Consider the following 22,955-nt stretch of genomic DNA (forward strand, 5'->3'; position numbering starts at 1 on the left):
TTTTTCCACTTCACTACATTTACTTTAAATGACTTGTACTTGTCTTTCAAAAGCACATCGTACTTCTTTTTTCTCCACTGCGTGTATTTGACAGCTTTACCCATCAAACAGTAACAGTCAGGGGATTCCCTGCAGTTTACAGTTTTTGCCTTTAAAGAACGCTCTAGGAACATTTTTTAAATGTTATTATTGTTGAAGATTGTGAAACCATTTAGGAACCTTCATGAAATGCTCCCTGAAGGTTATTTCAAGAAAGTAGGAGCAACATTTTGTTGTGGAAATGTTCTCCAAAGGTTACAAAAAAAACTGTAATCCTCAGGTCAGGGAACGTTAACTTCCCTACAGATTAATTTTATGAAGCAGGAGGTAGAGTTTTCTGTTTGACAAAAACTAATTATGTGATTGCACAATATCAATTGTAGCCTACTGTATTTTGGAAAATTACACCCTCAGTATTATAAGACATTCTTTATCCTTTACCGATAATAATTTATTGTTGTCATACATAACAATCTATCAGTCAGAAGAAAAGTACTTTTACTTTAATACTTCAAACTATATTTTCTTGCTAAAACTAGTCCTTTTCCTGAAGTAGCTTAGTTCCTTAGGTTTTTCATGCAGTACTTTTACTTGTAATTAAATATTTTTGATATTTATCTTTTTTTTTTATCTAAGTAAAGGATTTCATTACTTCTTCCATCATAGGGTATTTAAGTGAAGTCAACGAATACTCTCCCACTACTGTCTATGTTTCAGTATCCTATCCGGTTTGTTGCCTCACATGTTGGAAAGTCCTGAGTGTACGAAGTGTCCCTGAACGCGGCACGTCCGGTTGTAAAACAGGAGGTGGGGTTTGAGTGGGAGGTGTACAGAGTGTCCACAGACATCGAGTCTTGAGTACACACCGAGTGTAGAGTTTTAAAGACGAAGTATCGATGTGACATTGAAGCGCCTCCTTGAACAACAGCGGCATGTATTTTTGAGGTTTGTTTCGGAGCCTTGTAGGTTTAGTTGCAAGCTGACGGGTCCGGACCGCAGCCGAGCAGAGTCCAGTTAACGCAGCAGCAGAATGGACGCGGCTCCAGGATGAAGTCAATCATGTCTTGTAGTGTTTTCCTGTCACTGTGGCTGGTGTTGTTGAGGCAGGTTACCTCAGGCGCTCAAGTCCTCGGGAACCAGCCTGGTGTCGGATTAGCCGCACGCCCCTCAAACGCCTCACCAGCCGTGATGTCTGAAAACAACAACGATCAGGTGAGATCTGAAGTTCACACGTTAATTGTCCCTCGCGTGAAACCTGGTCGTCAGGTGTTCGTGTGTAGACAGTTCACTGGTTTAATGTGTGCGCGCAGTGTGACTTGAAGCTGGAAGCTTGTCAGCAAGTTTTTCCAGCCGTCACATGATTAGTAGGAGACCACGGTCATGAATGAAGTCTGATCTGTTCAATCTGACATCGGGACAAGTTTTTACCCGTCAACATCCTCCAAACACAGGTGGACTGATGTATTGTTGTGTGTCTGTGTTTTCTCCCCTCTGACTTTTCTTGCTATTCCTAAAAGCAAATTTGAAGTATCTGTTTCCTTTCTTACACTCAGTCATATGAGATAGATTTAATCTGAGGCTATGTATTCTTTAAAAAGAAATAACACAATCATAAGTGACCAGACTTGACGTTTCCCCGGTCTGAACTTTTACTTCTGTTGAGTCGGCCCAGTCTAATTTTAAATTTTATATTTCACGTATTTCACGCTGTGGTAAACACTCTCTGGCCACTTTATTAGGTACGTCTGTGCAATGCAATTCACCACAACACCTCTGCCACATACTGCAATGACCTTTCTTTTTTTTTGCAAGAGCGTTATTGTACCAGACTGCATTGTATGTAAATAAGTTTCTGATATTCTACCCCCTACTTATTTATAAAAGGGGTGGGCTAAACACCAGAGCAGCTCTCAGTATAATGCTGTCCCCCCTCGATCAATCAATAAATAGATAGATAGATCTGTTGCTGCAACAGTTCTCTTTGATAATGTTGAGTTAATGGCTGACCGATTTGATTTGATTTGATTGCATTCATTTTTACAGGTATACCTAATAGTGACGAATTAGCCAGTATTGGATTTATATTTACATTTCTTTGCAACAGAGCAGTGAAGTTTGTTTTTCACTTTTCTAAAAAGTGGGCAGAAATACCGAAAAGCCTGCTAAATCGATCCAAATTCCAACTAAATTCACAGTCAAAACAAAAAGAAAAATATTGTTCATTTGATATCATGCTTACATGCTGCATATCATCAATACTATTATGTTTGAATTGCAAAGTATTTGAAAATGTATACAGCACTGGTTGTTATGCTGCCATGTGTAGTCTATAGTGTGTGCTGTACTTGATGAAATTTGATGATGTTGTTGAGATGTTCAAATTAACTTAAAAAGGTTTTGAATTTCCCTCAGTAGTCACAACACTAATCCCTGTACCAACATGTAGAGGATGTTAATTTGTGTGTGTGTGTGTGTGTGTGTGTGTGTGTGTGTGTGTGTGTGTGCGCGTGTGCGTGCGCATACATGTATGCAGTGTGACCTTGTGATGAACTTCAGTGCTGCAGATCGCTGTGCGTTTGTGAAGGACACACCAGACTGTGACATGGGAGACAGCTTCATCAACTACCTTTATGTGGCCTTCTGTCTGCTACCTCCCAACCTCACACCTCTCACCATCACTCTCTGTGTAAGATGTGTGTGTGTGTATGTGTGTGTGTGTGAGTGAGTGAGTGTGAGATTGAGGATAAACTCGGCACCAGATATTCTTATGAGGAAGTTGACTTTGGTGTTGGTGAAGCGTGAATGAGCAACCCTCTGATGTAAAACACTCATTTCACTGTTTGCAAAATCATGGATTTTCATAGAAATGTTTGAATTTCTTCAGTTCCCCTCTTTGCAGCACAATAACCAAACTATGTAAACCTAAAATAGCATGAAGCATACTGTCGGGCAAAACAAGTACAAATCAGATTCTGCAGAAGAAATCTTTGTAGTAAATAAACGTCTCCACAGCAGATTAAGAACAATACGACCAGTGTAATAATAAGACTGAGGCCAAGTTTATCAGAGGGAATGCATTCTTGTTTCATTTGAGTACAACCGATTCGAGCAGCACTGAGTGTGTGTGTCATTAAAACAATGCTTTCTTCTGCTTCTCCACAGATTGTTTGGCTGCTCTTTTTGTTTGTCATTCTTGGACTTACTGCGTCAAAGTTGTAAGTGTCTCTCTGGGTGTCTCTGTTAATGCGATGCCACATGTGCAGACTACACACACACACACACACCACACCACACCACACCACACCACACACCACACACACACACACACACACACACACACACACACACACACACACACACACACACACACACACACACACACACATTCTTGCTCTCAGCGTGGCCAGCTTAACAATCGCATGAAGAGTCACATGAGTGTAGAGAATCTTTGTTGTAGTTTCACTCGAGTTGTAAGATTTGTGAGATTGCCTCACAGGACAGCACAGTTTGTTCTACATCACTCACCCTCACTTTACACCCCTCTGCAGCAAAAGAAACTGCTGTATGTTTATTAGAAAACATCCTGTAATCTCTCATGTTTATTTTCTCTCCTCTAGTTTCTGTCCCAACCTGTCAGCCATCTCTTCCAGTCTGCACCTCACTCACAACGTGGCTGTATCCTTTCCTTCCATCCTCTGAACGTCACCAGCAGGTTCTCAGTTCGCTGGGTCTTTTTCGACTTGTCTTCTGTAAGTGTTGTTGAATATTATATTTTTGTGAGGAATAGTTTCCTTGACTGTTGTCCGTGCTGAGGGCGTTACATTTCTGGCTCTGGGTAACGGAGCACCTGACATCTTCAGTGCCATGGCGGCATTCTCCAACCCGCACACTGCTGGGTTGGCTGTCGGAGCCTTATTTGGTAGGCACAGACTCTCTCCCACACACAGACACACCAGAATGTATAAACAAAATACAGTGAACCCTCGCTATAACGCGGTTCACCTTTCACGGTCTCGCTGCTTCACGGATTTGCATCGTGCATTGTGTTCTGCATTCTGATTGGCTAAACCGCGGGCTTTAGAAGAAAAAAACGCTACAGAGCGGAGTCAGGATGCAGCGGCTCAGTCAGAAGAGCAGTGAAATACACGTGAGTCACTATTTGTCCTACTGTACTTTGTATTTTTTTTCATAATCATTTTTCATTTTCTCCCGTTCTAATCCAATGACTCCGGTCGCAGTGGGGCGGTGCTGATCTCAGCAATTTGAAGCCTTCAGTTCGTATTGATGATTAAAATTATTATTTTACAGTACAGTAGTTATTTGTAAAAAAAAACATTTATACAGTACTTTTATTTGTTAAACAAATGCTTGGGCCTGTAAAAAGGTTTTGTTCTTTGGTTTCAATGTATTATGGAGTATTTCATTGTATAATAATTGTAAAAAAAATAAAGGTTACTACTTCACGGATTTCGCCTATCACGGTTTCTATTTGGAACGTAACCCCCGCGAAAAACAAGGGTTCACTGTATACCTTAACATATGGAAACACGTTTGTACTTTCAGGAGCTGGTGTATTTGTTACTACAGTTGTTGCGGGCAGCGTGGCACTCATCAAACCTTTTGCTGTAGCCTCCCGTCCATTTCTGCGTGATGTCATCTTCTACATGGTTGCAGTGTTTTGGACTTTCCTCATGCTGTACAGAGGAACTACGACTCTGGGAGAAATACTGGGTACGCATTGGCACACACACTCACAATGGGGCCTTACAGTGCACTGTTTGCCCTAATCCGATTTGTCCATTGGTCCTTCTTTGGAGACATTTTGTTTCAGTGTCAATTCATATTTTAATCCTTTTAGCCTACCCTTAGTGGACCTGAACAAAAGTATGTTTTCCTTCCTTATTACCGACCTGTTTATTTTCAGCAGTTTATTACTTCTTCTGCTTCTGTTTAGTTTGTGCTAATTTAGCAGTTATGTCAAAGACCTGTCAGAATATTTCTGTTGAATTTAGTGGAACGTTATGAACTGTCATGAACTGAGGAAGTTATGCTTGTTTTTGGCAAAGATCCACAGACTTACTACATCTGCTTTTATAACTATTAATCTCCACTCAAAGAAAGAAATCAGGCACGTGATTTTCTATCACCGTGTGTACTTTGGTACAAACTGAAGTCCAGATTCACATTTAAATCTCAATAATCTCTTTTATTCCCTTTAGAAACTGAAAGGATTTTGTAGCCTGGCAGGCTGAATGAACTGAAATGAACTGAACTGAAATTGAAAACTTTTTGAGCTCAAGTATTTTCTTTGCAAAGTCCCAGAATGCAGTTCTCACCCAGCCTTACATCAATGTGAATCACCTCCTCTGTGGTGGCACATACCATCACATAAAGTCTGAAAAAATTGCATACAAACACTGAGCACGTTTTGTTTACCGTAATAACTTTATTTATACATCATGAAGTGACAAATATGTTTAAATTGTAAAATAAGGTATTAAATTTGTGAATGGATAATTTTGATCATTTACATGCATTTTCTCTGCTGAATTGTGTATAAATTATGAAACAATATTTTTTACAATTTAAACTTGAGGGGTATACTACGATGTGAGATTAGTGGGTTAGCGAGGTATGTTTAGACTAAAGCCATGTTTGTCGGTGTCACGAAGCTTGCTTATGATGCAAACTTAACCTGGTCCGGAGCAGGTTATGTTGGGAGATATTGGATCAAAACGTAGGAAAGTACCACCTACTGACCAATCAATTCTCTCTTAAATTTGTCATCACTGATCGGAGAAGATCCAATGGAGCTCGCTGCACCAAGTGAGAAAGTCCTCTGCAGAGGGGGGGCAGAGTGCTCAGAGGCCGACAAACCTTTCCCCACTGATTTGTATGAGGCATAGATTAATTAGGGCCCAAGCACCGATGGTGCGAAAGCCCTATTGTTTTTCAAGGAATTATTCTTCCCTATTATTCTTCTTCTTCTTCTTCTTCTTCTTCTTCTTATTATTATTATTATAGTTCCTCAAGATTAATCGCCTTTTTGGCGGTTTTAACATACTCAAAAACTCATGAAACTTGGAACACGCGTCAGTGGTGGCGAACATTTATGTATTGTAGTGGACTCACACGTGGGCGTGGCCAAATGGCTCGCTAGCGCTCCCTGCAGCCCCGGCAGCTACATAAGTCAGACTCAGTGAATGCATGAAAGGTTGGTAGAAATGAGCAAAAATCAGTCTAAACTCCAGAGAATCAAACAAATGTCTTTGCATTTGTGAGCATAATGCTCATCATTCCCACACCCACAGTGAACTTCCTGCAATTGTATCAACTTTGAAGAGCAATTTAACTCTAAGGTCTTACTTTGCTTCTTTTCCTTTTTCTAGGGTATCTGGGCCTCTATGTGGTGTATGTACTGACTGTTATCATCAGCGCGTACATCTACAGCCGGCAAAGATATTCAATGAACACGAGCATCCAGAATGTCACACATGTTCCAGGTTAGATACACATACTTGTACGCATATACACAGACAATGCAACAACACACATTTCTACAGTTCAGTGAAGATTTTTTTTTATTGCAGCCGAGTCTCATTCCTCCGACTCCTCTGATGATGACGTTCCCTGCCTGACAGGCGGGAGTACCCTGCAGGAGTACGGTAGGAATCCAGCACCCTGCTATATATGTTAATAAATACCAGGACTTTTCTGCTTCTTCAGGGCTGCAACATGCACGTGTGTTGATGTTACAGAGTCAGAGTACAGGCCACTTCTGCCTTACTCGGAGTCCACGAGTCAGATCCTGCTGAGCTCTCTGAATCCGGTGGACAACAGGCAGTGGAGGAGGAACTCGTGGAACTGGAGAGTCCTGAAAGTACTCAAGGTGAGTGTGAGAGAGTGAGAGAGAAAACCTGGTTGATACACAAAGGTGAAGCAGATAAAATCCACGTAAAAGTCTTCTAGTGATGTAAATTATCCTGTGCTCTTTGTCCTCTACCCATCAGGCACCTCTAGAGGTGCTGCTGCTGCTCTGTGTCCCTGTAGTGGACCCCGACAAAGATGACAAAAACTGGAGACGCCCACTAAACTGCCTCCATCTGATCACTGCTCCTCTGGTGTGCATGCTCGTCTTCCAGTCTGGAATATGTAAGTCCATCATCTTGGTAAAGCCAGCATGACATACTGTGGCCATTAAATATAGCCTATTGTTAAAATTTTTTTTGGTGATATTTTTAATCTCTGTTTTTTCCCATAATGTAGATGGACATTATATGATCCAAGGGCAGTTTCCTCTGTGGCTGCTGATTTTTCTGCTGGGACTTTTCCTGTCTGCTATTGTATTCTGCACAACCACCAATGACTGTGCTCCCAAATATCACCCAGTAAGTATTTGTGTGTAAAATAAAAAGGAACAGAGTGTCCAAAATATACACATCCATTCAGGTACAGTGATGCTCGGAGCTAAATGCTAACATCACGCAAATATAATGTTTACCGTCCTAGGTTAGTGTGTTAGCAGGTTAATATTTGCTATTAGCACTGGACACAAAGTACAGCAGTGGCTGATGGTCCTTATAGATGACCAATATGGCTGTAAGAAATTATCCCAATACTTCATTTCTGTGATAATTATATGCCAAAATACAGTTTATTATTGATTTCAAGAACATAAAATTGCAACAAAATAATTACCCGGTTTGTTCTACATATGATCTTTAGTAACCAAACCACTTCTACACAGCTGAAGTCGCTCCTCTTTTTGGACTTTGGAGTTGCTTTCAGCCATGCTTGTTGGTAGTCACATCGCATGTTTATGCTGTGAATCATTATGATGTATTTTACATCTAAAAGTAAATTCAAAATATGATAAAAAAAAAAAAAAAAAATCATGTTAAAGATAACGATATTATTGAGGACGCCACAATATGGCACACGCCACTAGTTTTACAGGTATTTGCTCTTAAAACATCAAAAATATTAACCAAATTGATCATTTAATGATGGTGCAAAGTCAGAGGATCACCACAGTCGGAGGGATTCCTTCTTGGAGCCAAGAATGTCTATAAAAAAAAAATAATAATGCTAATGCACCTAATTTTTTTTAGATATTTCAGTTTTGAACACACTGCCACTCATCACTAAAATGATCTGTATTGATCATAATTCATTCATCATTAAAACGTTTTGTTGCAGAATTGTATGCAGTGTTGTATTGCCAAGGTGATGATGAAATATGTTCTGTTGCATGTGATTCTAATGTCATCTTGTTTTTCTCTCCAGCTCTTTGCTCTCTTGGGTTTTGTTGCGAGCGCAGTGCTGATCAGTGCAGCAGCCTCTGAAGTGGTCAGTCTTCTGCACATGCTCGGAGTGGTGCTGAGTGTCAGCAACACTGTGCTGGGGTTGACTCTGTTGGCCTGGGGCAACAGCATAGGAGGTGATACTTGAGAATATACAATACACATATACAAAAATATACCGGTATTTAAAATGTGTAACGCAGGATCTTAACCGATCTTTTTTTTTCCAGACTGTTTTTCTGACATAACGATCGCCCGGCAGGGTTACCCACGGATGGCTATATCTGCCTGCTTTGGAGGCATCATTTTCAGTATCCTTATTTTATATGAGAGTCTGTGGGAAAACATGACTTATGGACATGCAATAAGAAGTTGTTAATGTCTGTCCTTGACTGTACGTCCTTCAGACATGCTGTTTGGAGTGGGTTTGGGATGTCTGGTGCAGATGGTTAAAACACATTCTGATGTGCAGGTAATCTCCTCAAACATGCAGAGAAATTAAGAAGTACCAGTTACAGTGCATCTGGAAAGTATTCACAACGCTTCACTTTTTCCACATTTTGTTATGTTACAGCCTTATTCCAAAATGGATTAAATATTTTTTTTCCCTCAAAATTCTACACACAATACCCCATAATGACAAAGTGAAAAAAGTTTGTTTAAATTTTTTGCAAATCTATTAAAAATAAAGAACGAAAATATAACATGTACATAAGTATTTACAGCCTTTGCTGTTGAAGCACCTTTGGCAGCAATTACAGCCTCAAGTCTTTTTGAGTATGATGCTACAAGCTTGGCACCTATTTTTGGGCAGTTTCTCCCATTCTTCTTTGCAGGACCTCTCAAGGTCCATCAGGTTGGATGGGGGGCGTCGGTGCACAGCCATTTTCAGATCAATCGGGTTCAAGTCTGAGCTCTGGCTGGCCCTCTCAAAGACATTCACAGAGTTGTCCCGAAGCCATTCCTTTGTTACCTTGGCTGTGTGCTTCAGGTCGTTGTCCTGTTGGAAGATGAACCTTTGCCCCAGTCTGAGGTCCAGAGCGCTCTGGAGAAGGTTTTCATCAAGGATGTCTCTGTACATTGCTGCATTCATCTTTCCCTCCATCCTGACTAGTCTCCCAGTTCCTGCCGCTGAAAAACATCCCCACAGCATGATGCTGCCACCACCATGCTTCACCGTAGAGATGGTATTGGCCAGGTGATGAGCGGTGCCTGGTTTCCTCCAAACATGACGCTTGGCATTCAGGCCAAAGAGTTCAATCTTTGTTTCATCAGACCAGAGAATTTAGTTTCTCATGGTCTGACAGTCCTTCAGGTGCCTTTTGGCAAACTCCAGGTGGGCTGCCATGTGCCTTTTACTGAGGAGTGGCTTCCGTCTGGCCACTCTACCATACAGGCCTGCTTAGTGGAGTGCTGCAGAGATGGTTGTCCTTCTGGAAGGTTCTCCTCTCTTCACAGAGCAACGTTGGAGCTCTGTCAGAGTGACCATCGGGTTCTTGGTCACCTCCCTGACTCAGGCCCTTCTCCCCCGATCGCTCAGTTTGGCTGGGCGGCCAACTCTAGGAAGAGTCCTGGTGGTTCCAAACTTCTTCCATTTACGGATGATGGAGGCCACTGTGCTCATTGGGACCTTCAATGCTGCAGACATTTGTCTTTGCCCTTCCCAGATCTGTGCCTCGATACAATCCTGTCTCGGAGGTCTACAGACAATTCTTTGGACTTCATGGTTTGGTTTGTGCTCTGACATGCACTGTCAACTGTGGGACCTTATGTAGACAGGTGTGTGCCTTTCCAAATCATGTCCAATCAACTAAATTTACCACAGGTGGACTCCAATCAAGTTGTAGAACCATCTCAAGGCTGATCAGTGGAAACAGGATGCACCTGAGCTCAATTTTGAGTGTCATGGTAAAGGCTGTGAATACTTATGTACATGTGATATTTTTTTTTTCCGTTTTTTATTTGTAATAGATTTGCAAAAATCTCAAAAAAACTTTTTTCACGTTATCATTATGGGGTATTGTGTGTAGAATTTTGAGGAAAGGAATGAATTTAATCCATTTTGCAATAAGGCTGTAACAACAAAATGTGGAAAAAGTGAAGCGCTGTGAATGCTTTCCGGATGCCTTTTACATGAGACTGCCTCGGAACCAATGAGGATGATATGGCGTTGACTGTTTTTTTTTTCTTTCCTCAGTTTGAACCAGAGGGTTTGTTGATGTGGATCCTTGCAGGATCTCTGGGTCTGTCCTTGGTCCTGTCCTTCGTCATTGTTCCACTGTGCCGTTTCCACTTGGGTCGGACCTATGGGACCTTCCTTCTCGTCTTCTATGTCACCTTCCTTCTTGTTGCACTCCTCACAGAGTTTAGCAAGATCCAGTTTGTACATACCTGACACGGTGGCCAGTCTCAAAAACGATACGGCACGCTGGAACGGAAGCTCAATGAGTGCAGGGGAGAGACCTCTTCTTCTACACATAATATGAATGCACTATTTATACAAGAATCAACAGTACACTTCGTTGCACTTGCCCTGCTACCCACAGCCATCCTGTGGTGACTTACTGAAACCAAGAAGAACATTAATGACAAGCTGAGGCTGCTCAGGGAAAGCTGAAACTAATCACACTGTGCCTTTATTCAGCTTCTTGTTTGTGCTCACCAGAGCGGTGACTGTACTTTTTCAGTCCAGACAGACAACACAGGTATTAGAAATTTGTAATTTCAAACATTATGAATTAACAACATGTACTGTAAATCAAAAATGTTTTTGACTTTGTACAAAGCTGCTTTTGGATAATTAAATAATTTTGGTTTGGTATTTATTTTTACAGCCCGTTTGCGAGTTTTTCCTCAATTATACAGTAGATTGTAAGTAAATAAGTGCCCAGCGTATCTTAATGCAGCATCAATACACTTGACAAAGTGAACAGTTTATTAAAATCCCTTAACTCAAATACATTACAGAATGAGAAGTTATATAAAAGTAAAATACTTTGAGTCTGCTGAGACACTAGTTTGGAGAAACTGTACATCGTAATTTGTTGGGTTGAGCTAAAAGGAGTGTAAGTGTTTATACTTTTGGTCTTTAGAGAACTTAGTAGAAGTAGTATCAGTGTTAATACTGATCAGATGAGCCATTAAAATAAGGCATCAGGTTTAAGTACTACATGATGGGGCACAAAGGGCCTACAGCAGTATACGCATACAACATAATTCCTGGTATCATTCGCTGCAGTCTTTGAAAAGGCCCCAAAAAGGGGCAACACTCCCATCTGAGCAGCAGACCTGCACGTCTGTCTTTCTGTCTGTATCGATGGCTCGAGGAAGGAGTCACGAGTAACTCATCTCACTCTCATGTCAGTCCAAAAGGTCCCGAACAATTTTCCCGCTAAGTGTGGGGGAACTGAAAAGTGATGGGGTTTTGCGGCATTGAAAGAAATGCTGAGATGATGGAGTATGTACCACTTGCAAACTGTGCATTAGTTGATGCTATGAGGTCCAGTCTGTGAGTTGAGCTGGGGCTCTGGGAAAGGAGACGGGTCAGAGACAGGACTGTCCAGATCCCGCTCCGGTCTTTGGTCTGTCTCAGGCAGGGTTTCCCTTGAATATTCCGCATACCACTCCTGCAGAAACGAGACATAGAAAAGGTCAAGAGGTTGCGACAGTCAAGCTACTGTCAGGGAATTCAGGATTAAATCTTGAGTTTCTTACCTGGATCTCCTCCTCGTACATTTTTATGCTGAGGTCACTCTTCGTCCTCGACCTGCGACCGAGGTACACCAGACACGAGTGCTGTGCACAACAAAACAGGAGGATAAAGTGGTTGGTAGGATTCAAGTGAAGAGCAGAGGATGAAGAGTTTATAGTGTGTGTGTGTGTGTGTGTGTGTGTGTTCGTACCCCACTCCTGTCCATAGTTTGTAGGACTCCCTGTAGAGAGCTGAGGGAAGAGAGTCCTGGGCATGTCTGTTTGTACAGCTCAAGAGTCGTCAGAGCTTCATCCCGACTCACCTCTACTTCAAACACGATCCCATTCTCATCTGACGCATAAACAAACATACATTAAACTGACTTCTGACTGCATATTCATAGTCGTGGCCATTAAATATTAATCAAATCAAGAGTAAAATCACTGCTTGACATGGTCCCTGAACACTTTACGATCATAAAATAACACACCGCAAAGAAAAATGACAGAAAACACATCAAAAACCTCAATCTTAAAAGAAATATTTTTAAAAAGAAAAACAACCCAGATCTAAGGCAGTATGACTAAGGTGACCTTGAAACATCCCGTACCAAAAAGTTTCAAAGTTTTAAGCCTGATCTTAAAAGTAGAGGGTGTCGGCCTCCCGAACCCAAACTAGGAGCTGGTTCCACAAAAGAGGGTCCTGAAAGCTAAAATCACTACATCCCATTCTACTTTTGGAAACTCTAGGAACCACAAGTAGGCCTGCACTCTGAGATGGAAGTATTCTGTTCTGCTAATATGGTACTGTCAGGTGTTTAAGATATGATGGAGCTTGGTCATTAGGAGCGTTGTTTGTAAGGAGAAGGATTTTAAAGTCTATTCTTGACTTCACAGGGAACCAATAAAGACAAGCTAATATATGAGTAATATGCTAAACCCCATCAGTACTCTCGCTGCAGCATTTTTAATCAACTGGAGGTTGTTTAGAGTAACTGGGACAAACACACACACTTGAACGCACCCTCTGGGTTTTCCAGCGGTTCCCGATTCTTGCGGCTGTAGTTCATGCGGAACACAAACGCATCCAGAATGAAGGCCACAATGATGGTCATCACCACCTGGAGAGGGCAGCGAACAAACATCAAACACATCTTGAATAAACGCAGATAAAGACATTGCACATCATAAACACTTGAGCACATATCACTACACGGGGCTCACCATGGTAACTATGTAAAAAGTCATGAAGTACAGGCGGCTCCAGTGAGTCGTCATCGAAGTTACTCCTTCCTGCAGGAGAGCGAACACATCAGCAGTTAAACAGCGACAACCACTGATCAGTGATGAGACTGCAGAGTGGTGACTGATAAACAACCACAGATAAATAATGATCTTACCATGGTGATGTACCAGTTGTTAACCACAGTCAGTTCAAACAGAGTCACTGGAGATAAAGTGAGAAAATCTTTTTAAAAACCTGTTACATTAACACACCTAGAGAGAGAAAAAGCACGTAAGCACCACCTTCCTGTCTATAAATAAATCCCATGAGCAAAACCAAAAAATTAACTAAATCAATCGCATGAAATCAACAATAACTAGAGCCTGACTGATAATTAATTTTTGATACAAAAAATAAAAGGACTTACCAAAGCTACTGAGAATGTTGTTGAAGTTATTGAGATAATAGTAGCCTTCTTCTAACACTGTTTTGTTGCCATAGGTGACATTGATCTGTCTGTAGGAGTCTGCCACTGTGCTGGTGCTGAGAACAAAAAAATTCAATGGAACGAAGACTGGTTAGTTGAAGTAAACATAGTTTATCCAATGGAGTCAATACTACAATCTCTACTACAGTTTCTACAGATGATGACAGCATGACTCACTTGCAGCAGTTGGGGTAAACCACATCTGCAAAGAACTCCATTCCCACAATGGCAAAGGAATAGTAGAAGATGATTAGGGTCAACCCCAGACTTGCCATCCTGGGGAAGAGCTCAAACATGGTGTCCAGCACATTACGATACCTCTGCTTTATCTTAAACAGCCTGTGAAAGACGACAGACAATATGAAACGCAATATAAATAGAGCCACATGTAAAACTATGCTGTGATCTTAACAGTAAAAAGGAAAGCGCACCGGAGCAGCTGAAATGGTCTGAGGACTACGATAAAGTAGAACGGCTCCATATCAAAGGCGAGAGCAATCAGGCCCAGGAAGGCAAACACTGTCACAGAGAAGTCGAACCTGGACAGACGAAAAAGAGTAAGGATTACCATAAAAACACAAAAGGAGTATTTGGTGCATGTCTAAAACATTTTGGTTACTTTTCACGAATTGTTCAAGTAAAAGTATTGAAATACTGCCATTGATTTATGCAGTTTTGTGCTCACTGTAGTGTTCAACAAGAATATACACCACAAAATTTACAAGTCTGTTTCCACAAGTTTGAGACTTAACATTAAATTATATTTTAATCAGTTATTACTCACAGATTCCACCCAGAGCTGAAATAAGCCATCGGCCCCAAACCTGATATTTTCAATAACACCTCTACACCATAAACTAAAAGTGGAAGGACAGAGGAAGAGTTAGTATGAATGTAAACAACTTGAATTCATTCTTGATACCCTATATGAACAGTTTTACAGCGTATGAATACTGAGACAGTCTTACTGGTTAGAAAAACGATGTAACTCCAGGGAACAAATCTGGACCAGGAAAATCCACCTGTAGGGAGAGAATAAGGTAAAAGATCTGCAGAGTTCAACACCTTCCTTCGGTTGTGTGTTGTATGTAACGGGAGAGAGCTTACTGTTCAGTGTGTACGTCTCCACGAGGATCCACACGCCATTGATGGCCACGACCGCATCTGCAGTCCCAAGAGAAAGGTTAAAAGGTTTGTGATGAGAAACTTTACTCAGTATTCCCAAGGACATCTGAGAGAATGTAAATGATTACACTTACACATGGCATACTGAAAGGCCTTTGACTTCACAAGCAGGTTGATGCCTGTTAACCAGAGAAGAAAGCATTGACATAAGAGACTGAAAGAGTGTTTGGTCTAATAGACAGAAGAGGAGAAATCAAGAACATGCCTTTGAAAATGAGGAAGGTTGTGTGTGGAAGATCATCGAACCAATATTCTCCACTGCGTCGTGCCTACACAACACACATATACAGTACAAGGATATTATGACCAGCCAGAGGGACAAAAATAGTGATGTGTGACTCCACAGTACAAATATAAGGCTCATTACCTTCCATTTAAGGCCAGTGACTTCATAGAACTTATAAAAGTCCTGTAGACTGTAACAGAACAGACCCATTAAATCAAATTGTATAAAAATGTAACAATGCAATTAAATGAAGATGGATCTTAACAAAAAAAGTGTCACAGTTACCTAAGCATAGGAGCCCCTGATGTGTTCAGAGCTTTATATGTGAGGAAGCGGTCTCTTGCAGACATCCGTGGTCTGTAAAAACGCATCAGACCATCGAACTGTTTTAGCGACACGCCCATTGGCCTCTGGAGAGAAAACAGTCGTGACACAGTCAAATGTAAGAATGAAAGTAGTTGTAAACACCTCAGGGAGGCTGTGAGCTCTTTATAAAATAAATGATTTGTCTCATATAACAGACGTACCTGCCGGCTAACCAACAGCTGAAAGGCGTGGTCGATAGCGCAGCGTTTGTGAAGCAAAAGAGATTTAAACTTCATCTTCTCGACGTCATTAAATGTATCAAACACCACTGCCAGGAGCTGGAGGGGGGAAAAGTGACAGAGCAGTGATGCTGGTGAGTAATCATGTGGAAGGGCTTACTGGCAGCCATCTTTATTTCCAACAGGATTCAAATATAATATTTCTTAAATAAAACTTCACAGAGAGTGGCTTTTATTCCAAAAATACATCAGTTTAGACATTTTAGAGGTTGTGTAAACATGGTGATTTGTACCAGATTCATGATGAAGTAAAGCTCTATAGAGAGGTAAACAATGAAGAAAACACAGGACCAGCGGTTCTTGGAGTACGCTGGCATCATTACATCAGGGAAACTACAAGAGAGACATAAATGAGTCACAAGATACAAAAGAAAATAAACACATGGTGAGGCAAAAGCATTTATGATGAGCTCTAAAAAGAAGGAACTACCGCTTGGATGCTGTGTGTGTAAAGATAACTAAACAGTCCTATGTGTGTTGCTGTGCTTACTTTGCTGTAGTCAGCAGCACAAACAGGCTGACGAGGCTGTTCTCCAGAGTGCTGAAGTACTGTGGTGAGAGGAAAGGGTTGAAGTCAGGAAATCTGACCAGACACTAACAGAATCAAAACTAAGAACCACCAAAGTCTCTAAACTAATATAACTCAAACTAACTAACTAACAGGTAGACGAGAGACTGAACATACCGGGTCAACAGTGTTTGGAGAGAAGAGGCAGAAACCTGCAGGAGATAAAAGGCAAACAAGATTAGGAGACATTACTGCCAATTATATATGCTAGTATTCAGTAGAAGGGAAGGAGAAGGAGAAGGAGAAGGAGGAGAAGAAGAAGAAGAAGAAGAAGAAGAAGAAGAAGAAGAAGAAGAAGAAGAAGAAGAAGAAGAAGAAGAAGAAGAGAGGCAACAGTATTTATACACATTAAATTAATACCCATTCTTACCCAGGATAGCAAATATAACCATGAAGAACAGCAGGAGCAGGAGGATGTCAATAAAAGGTGGAAGGGATTGGAAGATCTGACGCAAGTTTCTAATTGGATAAAAGAAACCTTGTCAGTGTCAACAGTACAGTCAGAGAGGTGTACATATTCAAGGAACAAATAATAAGAGTATAATAATAATAATAATAAAAACTTGTTTTTTTTCTGGGGGTTTTTAAGAATAAACTATGAGGTTAGCATTTCACAAAGTAGTGAATGTATGAATCTGTGTGTGTGTGTGTGTGTGTGTGTGTGTGTGTGTGTGTGTGTGTGTGTGTGTTTCGGTAATCACGTACCTGCGCACAGCCCCACAGTATCTACAGTCCACCAGGAATATGGGTCTGAGCGCTCTTGTTACTCGTACGTGAGACGTTTGTCTGATCAGAACCACTATGGCCTCCACAAACTGTAGCAACAACACACATGTCTGTGCAAAGAGAGGAGACAACACACACAATAAACGGTAAGGAAAGTTAAACCCCAAACTCAGCAGACTAGACTGCGACAGCAAGCATGCAGCATACAAATAGCCCTTTTACCACTGCAAGTAACAGCTCTACTCATTTTTACTTGCTTGAGGCACCAGGTGCTTTTTGGATTTCGTTTCCCACTGCGGGTAGTAATCCCTGAATAAGCGAAACTACTGTGACATCCTCTTCAACCCAACACACACTAGCTGACCTTTCATCAGCAACCAAACTGAGTATCATTTTCACCTCCTCAATTGGCCACGGCGTGGTTTTGCAGGTTACCATTCACTGAATACTCCAGTGAATTAAAAAAAAATGTGGCTGCTATGGTAGCTTGGTTCAGTAACAGTGGCGGGTTTGTGCAGGATGTCCTGTGTCGCACACTCAGGGACGCAGTGATTAAATTTCTCGGACCAATCAGTGACCTGCCGTGTTTTCAGGTCACCTTTTACTATCAGCTAAACTCACTTGGATCCTAACCCAGAGGTGATACCAAAAAAAGTACCAGGTAACAGGTGCTATCAAGAACTTTTACCCAAAGGAGAACCAAAGAAGTGAGCAGAGTAGAGTTTCGTTGGTACCGGCAGTGGAAAAATCACTGAAGTGGCTGACACTGACCTCTGACCTCCGGAAGAGCCAGGCTACAAAATACAGGGTTGATGTAAAAGTATTACATTATTATGCCATCAAAAAAGTATCCAACGAGTATCAGGTACCTTCACCATGGTCCTCTTGTGCCGTATGAAAGTGTGGAAGCCCAACCAGCGGAGTTTCATGCATAGCTCGAATGCCACCATAACCAAAGCCAGCAGCTCCAGCGTGGCATGGACCTGCAGACGTATCACATACACAGGAGCTTTTACAGGAAACTAGGTGTATGAGATTGTGTCTGAATTAGTGTGATTGCGTGTCCACTCACATAGACATCCAGGCGCAGTGAGGGCACAGCGGGAGCTTCGCACAGCGACAGCATCATCAGCAGCAGGCCGGTCAGCAGCTCCATCATGTAGAATAGGTGGTTGTGGGCAAACAGGTACGCTGCCAGTGCCTTTGGGTTTCGAGGGTGAGTGAAAAACTTATCGTTGTTCTCTCCTTCCTGTGTAGGAAATTTAAAAGATACATATAAAAAGGTAAAAATCTGTGGTGGGAGACATGCATACTGCAGAAATAAATGCTGGATTGGAACAGCTAGTAATATTTTAACTTCCAGCTATTCTCCTACTAATTTGAAAAGTCAATTCCATCCTTGTGCATAACTGCTATCTTTTGCATATTATTAACAAGTTTATTACTTCCTGCAGCTGCTCAGGGTGTAAATATAGGCCATTAACGGGTACAAGGTTGAACCATGTACAAGTAATACAGTGTGGAAGGTAGACTAAAACCATTATATAACCATTATATAACTATATTAACAAGTGATTTTACTCTGTAACAACAGATGCCACAGTCATCCGCTTGTGAATACCTGCAGGTAGATGGCTGCCTCTTGGTAGTTCATCTCCCAGCTTTGTTTCAGTGACACATTTTGGGCTCTGTAGTTCTGTGGCCCAGGTGTTGAGATCACAGCATTGTTCACTATGTCGTAATTCCCTCCATCTGGAAGAAAACACCCAAGTGTCAGTGTACAGCGCTTATTTATGCAGATAATAAGTCCCTCACACGCACATATACAAACAGTACATAGAGGGGTATGCTCCTACCAATGCAGTCTAGTTCTAACTGTACGGCATACGAGGAGCTCACGACTGGACTCTCATTATGGGACTGATCTTCATGGAAACCAGCTGCCTGTCCGTGTAAGCGCTCCATTGATCAGTTTGGATTTGTCTCCGTGCCTTAGCTGAGTGAACGTATTGAGGTCCCTGAAGTTCACAGCACAATTGTGCGTGTGTGTGCGTGTCATTCACAGTGCGCTGGTTTTGTTCCAGCATCCACACACATCTGGAGGTCCAGATGGCCAAACATTCCCCTCAGGCCTGATGCAAATACCAGAAACAGAGTCACAAGTGGAGTCCGGATGAGATCCTCACAGATCCAGAAATATTCCGGAGATCAAAAGGACTCTGGAGACAGAACACCATTCAAAATGATCAACACTGCTTATGAAGTTTGGTACTTCTTTGACAGCTGTTTGCTTCTTTTGGAAAACAACTTGATGAGAGATGCTGCTGCCAGTAACAATAAAATGAGACTTTTAAAAACTTTAAAAACATGTAAAAACTGAAATGTTCCTCCTGCCTTAGCAGTAGAGTTTGAACTTCAAACCCAGTGCTGTCTGTCAATAAGAAAGTGTTTGGTTTGCACTGATGTCACATTCCCTATCACGTCTCCTTCCCGCCACAGACAGGATACAAAGACGAGACAGGTAAACCACAGAAGAAATGAATCTTAACTTACAAGACGTAGAACGACTAACTTCAAAAGATGGTGAAGACATCTAGAGAGAGTGCAGGCTATTGTAAGAGGCAGTGCAACATTTGGTCAAATCTATCTTCTAAATGAAATGAAATGAAATCCAGACAGTTTTCTCTTATGACCTTCATTTAAATATTCAAGTATGATCTCTGTTAGATATTAATCACAGTTTCTTTCTTCAATAAGCACTCCTTCCATGTGTCTTTCTGCAGCTGCATATTTTACTCCTGTTCGAGTCTATCTGGGTGCTCTTCCCACACACTGTACATCACATGTTTCTGCTTCAGGCACGATTCCTTGGAAGTTAAACCCAGTGTAGATCACACGAGTCTCAGAAATGCAGTCACAGATCTTTTCTGTCCACCATGACAGCAGCAGATTGAACTTAAGTGTGAAGATCAAATTCCAGTCCAGCGGCAGCCTGCCTGTTATCCCGACAGGAGTACACCCTGTGTCTGCTGTGTGCCATCCAACCCCTCATTTGTTTGAGAACAATAACATGTTTGGAGCTCCCAGTCAATAACACGGTGAGGTCAGGCTCACAGAAACACAAACAGACTCAGCAGTCATGACCGTCTGTCCCAGAAAAAAAAAAAAAAAAAAAATCTAGTTTTGTGATCATCTGAAGGATCCTGACCACCAGGAATAAAACTAAACTCCACACTTGTATCCAAGCATGTGATTTGTCACTGAGGTGGTAGAACACGGCCTTTTCTCTCTCTGTGTCCAGGTTCAAACTCCCCCTCTTTCCAGAAGGCTCAAACAGCCATCAGCGGGAACAGCGTGATACTTCCCACTTGTACACCACTCCCAGATATCCTGAGGGGAAAAAAAACCTCCTCTTCTCTTCCTGTTCACCCCCAGAGTCGGAGAAAATGACCAAGTGAGCTCACACACACAGACACACATACACATAGGCTGCAGACATTTACACACACAACACACATGCTGCCCATGAGTACCGGGGAGGGGCTGAGGGGTGCACGGTCTGCTGAGCCAGCAGTTTCTCAGATGGGTCATTTTGTAGCTTATATGTGAGGGAAAACAAAGGCAGCAGGATTACTATGTTGAGTGGATGCATGGATACCCATACATACTGCACACACACACGTGATCCTGGCTAGAGCCTGGTGGACGTCCCTCTTTTCTCCATTAAAGCAGCATGACCTGAATGTGCAGCATGTCAACATCTGACGGCTTCAGATGGCACCAGTGCAAACAGGGTAAGTAAGCGAGCATTGACTCCATATATCTCAAACTATACTGCTAGACAAAAATACTAAGGCAATGAATACTTACGCAAAAATAAAGCATCCTAGAGACAAATACGCTGAGTGATGAGGCAAGAATAGCTTGAGAAATAAAAATACCTTTAGTGGGCTTTCACCCTGATTTCTGGAGGGCTAGATCAGATCAAATTTTACTGTATTAATCCCATAGTTGGAAAATTCGGTAAGGTGCTGTGGCAGCGGTGGGGTGTGGTGGTCAGTTATGTGATTAAAAACTATGCATTTTCACATAATTTTGGACTATTATCATTACAATGTTTGTAGAAATATGCATGCTGCCTGCCATAAAAACGATAATCACCAAACAGCAGTAAGCAAAGCTTCTAGTGAAGCTATAGTGGCATAGATGCTGTGAAAGAACACTCGGGTGCTGCACCGAAGTGTTATAATGGTAGGGAATATCCTGCTTTTAGGCTTGATAAAAGCTGACATCTCATGTCTTTCAGTACAGAGTCCTTCATACGGAAAACAACAACCATCTGCAGCCTATGATTGAACTTTTAGACAAGTATTGATCTAACTTAGTGTAACTTTGGAGATTGTAGTTTATGATAACTTGAATCTACTAATTTATTCAACCTATAATAACCATGAGGGTAAAGTCATAAGGACAAAAACCTATCAGTGCAATACAATGCAACAACACAGCCTCCAAAAAGGCAGAACATTAGACTGCATTGATTTTGGAAGTGTTTACCAAACAAGAAACTGGGTGGAATTTTCTCACAAGTATTGTTTTAATGACAGAAGCACTACCAAAACAATTCCAAGGGTCACGGACCAAACTATAAATGAACATTCATAACTGCACAAGAGGACAGGATGACAATAAGGACTTACTCTCGTCTCCTCTCTCAGCCTCCTCGCTGAGCAGTCCGCTGTTTGCTTCGTCCCAGGTTAAGATCAGAGGCACATCGTCATCAGACTCCATGCCAGCAGGTAACCGGGCTGCAACCGGCTTTCACTTCCTGCCTTCAATTTGAGTTAATCTAAGCGAACCTAAAGGCTAAATAAACCGCAGGACTACAGCTAACAAGCAGAGGACCCAATACCGCTCTGCGGATACGAGTGTCTTAAAAAGTCTTAAAATGTCTCTAGTAAAAAAAAAAAAAAAAAAAAAAAAAAAAAAAAAAAAAAAAATGCAATACAGGAATTAGAGCCTTTTAAGTGATGTGAGGCGGAGAAGAGGTTGGTTGAGTGCAGATTTGGTCTTTTGTCCTGTCACAGATGTCATCTGTCACCGATTCAACCGGGTCGCTGTCACTCAGGCTAACAAGCTGAGACTGTCCGTCTGCGTCCATCACGGCATCCCCACCGCCGCTCAACAGGCCCTCCGATGTTGTATGCTTCCTGATAACGTTTAACCGATGACCGAGTACGGCGATTTCATACCGAGCTTAATCTTTTCGCAAGCAACGTTAGCTGACAACAACAATACAACGAAACGCTCGACTGGTAGCTATTGGCCAGATCAACAAACTTTCACGACACTATAGCAGTTTACGGCAGACTGAGCGAGTGATCGTTGCCAGATTTTCAAAATAAAAGTCAATAAGTTAGTAAGACAATGCTGCACACTAAAGGCACGCGGCTACATTCGTTTGTTTTGTATCCATATATAAAATAGAAATAATCATTTATGCGTCAATTTATTTTCTGGAACATAAGCTATCCGCAATACGTGCCGGTGATTTGATACTGTCACGTGCATCGGTGGTCTCTTAGCAACAGAAACAAATATCAACAATATTTTCTGATTGAGGCGAGTCAACAGGTGTGTATCTTTACCGAGCTTAATAACTTACACATAATCTAACACAAGCTAAAGTAACAACCGTGGTCCTCTGCAAAAAAAAATAAAAATTAGATGTCTAATTTAGGACACATGACAAATGTGACGTCGAGTCAACACAAGTTGTTCAATCGATACTGAACATAAACCAATGACTTTAAGGCCATTACAAGTTATAGTCTAACCGTTAGTTACTGTGGTGGATCTGAACTCCCAAAGAGTTGCGACATGAAATACATTATCTCCAGT

At 41.6% G+C, this 22,955-nt stretch overlaps 2 protein-coding genes across 3 annotated transcripts; one reads left to right on the plus strand and one right to left on the minus strand.

The window, feature by feature from the left end:
* The first annotated feature begins 873 nt into the window (after positions 1 to 873).
* slc8b1 (solute carrier family 8 member B1) lies at positions 874 to 11,167 on the plus strand. 2 transcript variants are annotated; one of them, XM_069138335.1, is made up of 15 exons: positions 874 to 1,251; positions 2,573 to 2,725; positions 3,202 to 3,254; positions 3,657 to 3,714; positions 3,853 to 3,958; positions 4,603 to 4,770; positions 6,429 to 6,542; positions 6,630 to 6,704; positions 6,798 to 6,928; positions 7,050 to 7,191; positions 7,306 to 7,427; positions 8,326 to 8,479; positions 8,573 to 8,653; positions 8,750 to 8,814; positions 10,540 to 11,167. In XM_069138335.1, the coding sequence occupies exons 1-15, from the start codon at positions 1,087 to 1,089 to the stop codon at positions 10,735 to 10,737; spliced, it is 1,785 nt and encodes a 594-aa protein (XP_068994436.1). In that variant the 5' UTR covers positions 874 to 1,086; the 3' UTR covers positions 10,738 to 11,167. The 2 variants fall into 2 exon arrangements, with proteins under 2 accessions (XP_068994436.1, XP_068994437.1); XM_069138336.1 differs by lacking the exon at positions 2,573 to 2,725.
* tpcn1 (two pore segment channel 1) lies at positions 10,957 to 22,395 on the minus strand. The gene is made up of 26 exons (XM_069138334.1): positions 21,755 to 22,395; positions 18,676 to 18,806; positions 18,127 to 18,303; positions 17,924 to 18,037; positions 17,034 to 17,164; positions 16,699 to 16,787; positions 16,446 to 16,480; positions 16,251 to 16,309; positions 15,994 to 16,093; positions 15,683 to 15,799; positions 15,441 to 15,565; positions 15,297 to 15,345; positions 15,135 to 15,198; positions 15,004 to 15,048; positions 14,852 to 14,908; positions 14,713 to 14,766; positions 14,529 to 14,601; positions 14,176 to 14,283; positions 13,922 to 14,083; positions 13,685 to 13,800; positions 13,433 to 13,479; positions 13,257 to 13,325; positions 13,057 to 13,153; positions 12,245 to 12,384; positions 12,057 to 12,137; positions 10,957 to 11,968 (listed from the first exon to the last, which is right to left on the minus strand). The coding sequence occupies exons 1-26, from the start codon at positions 21,843 to 21,845 to the stop codon at positions 11,825 to 11,827; spliced, it is 2,475 nt and encodes an 824-aa protein (XP_068994435.1). The 5' UTR covers positions 21,846 to 22,395; the 3' UTR covers positions 10,957 to 11,824.
* Between the last annotated feature and the right edge of the window lie 560 nt (positions 22,396 to 22,955).

This window comes from Embiotoca jacksoni, unplaced genomic scaffold, assembly GCF_022577435.1.
Source record: "Embiotoca jacksoni isolate LCO1_2020_lvr unplaced genomic scaffold, fEmbJac1.0.p SCAF_8, whole genome shotgun sequence".
In the NCBI taxonomy this organism is placed as follows: Eukaryota; Metazoa; Chordata; class Actinopteri; family Embiotocidae; genus Embiotoca; species Embiotoca jacksoni.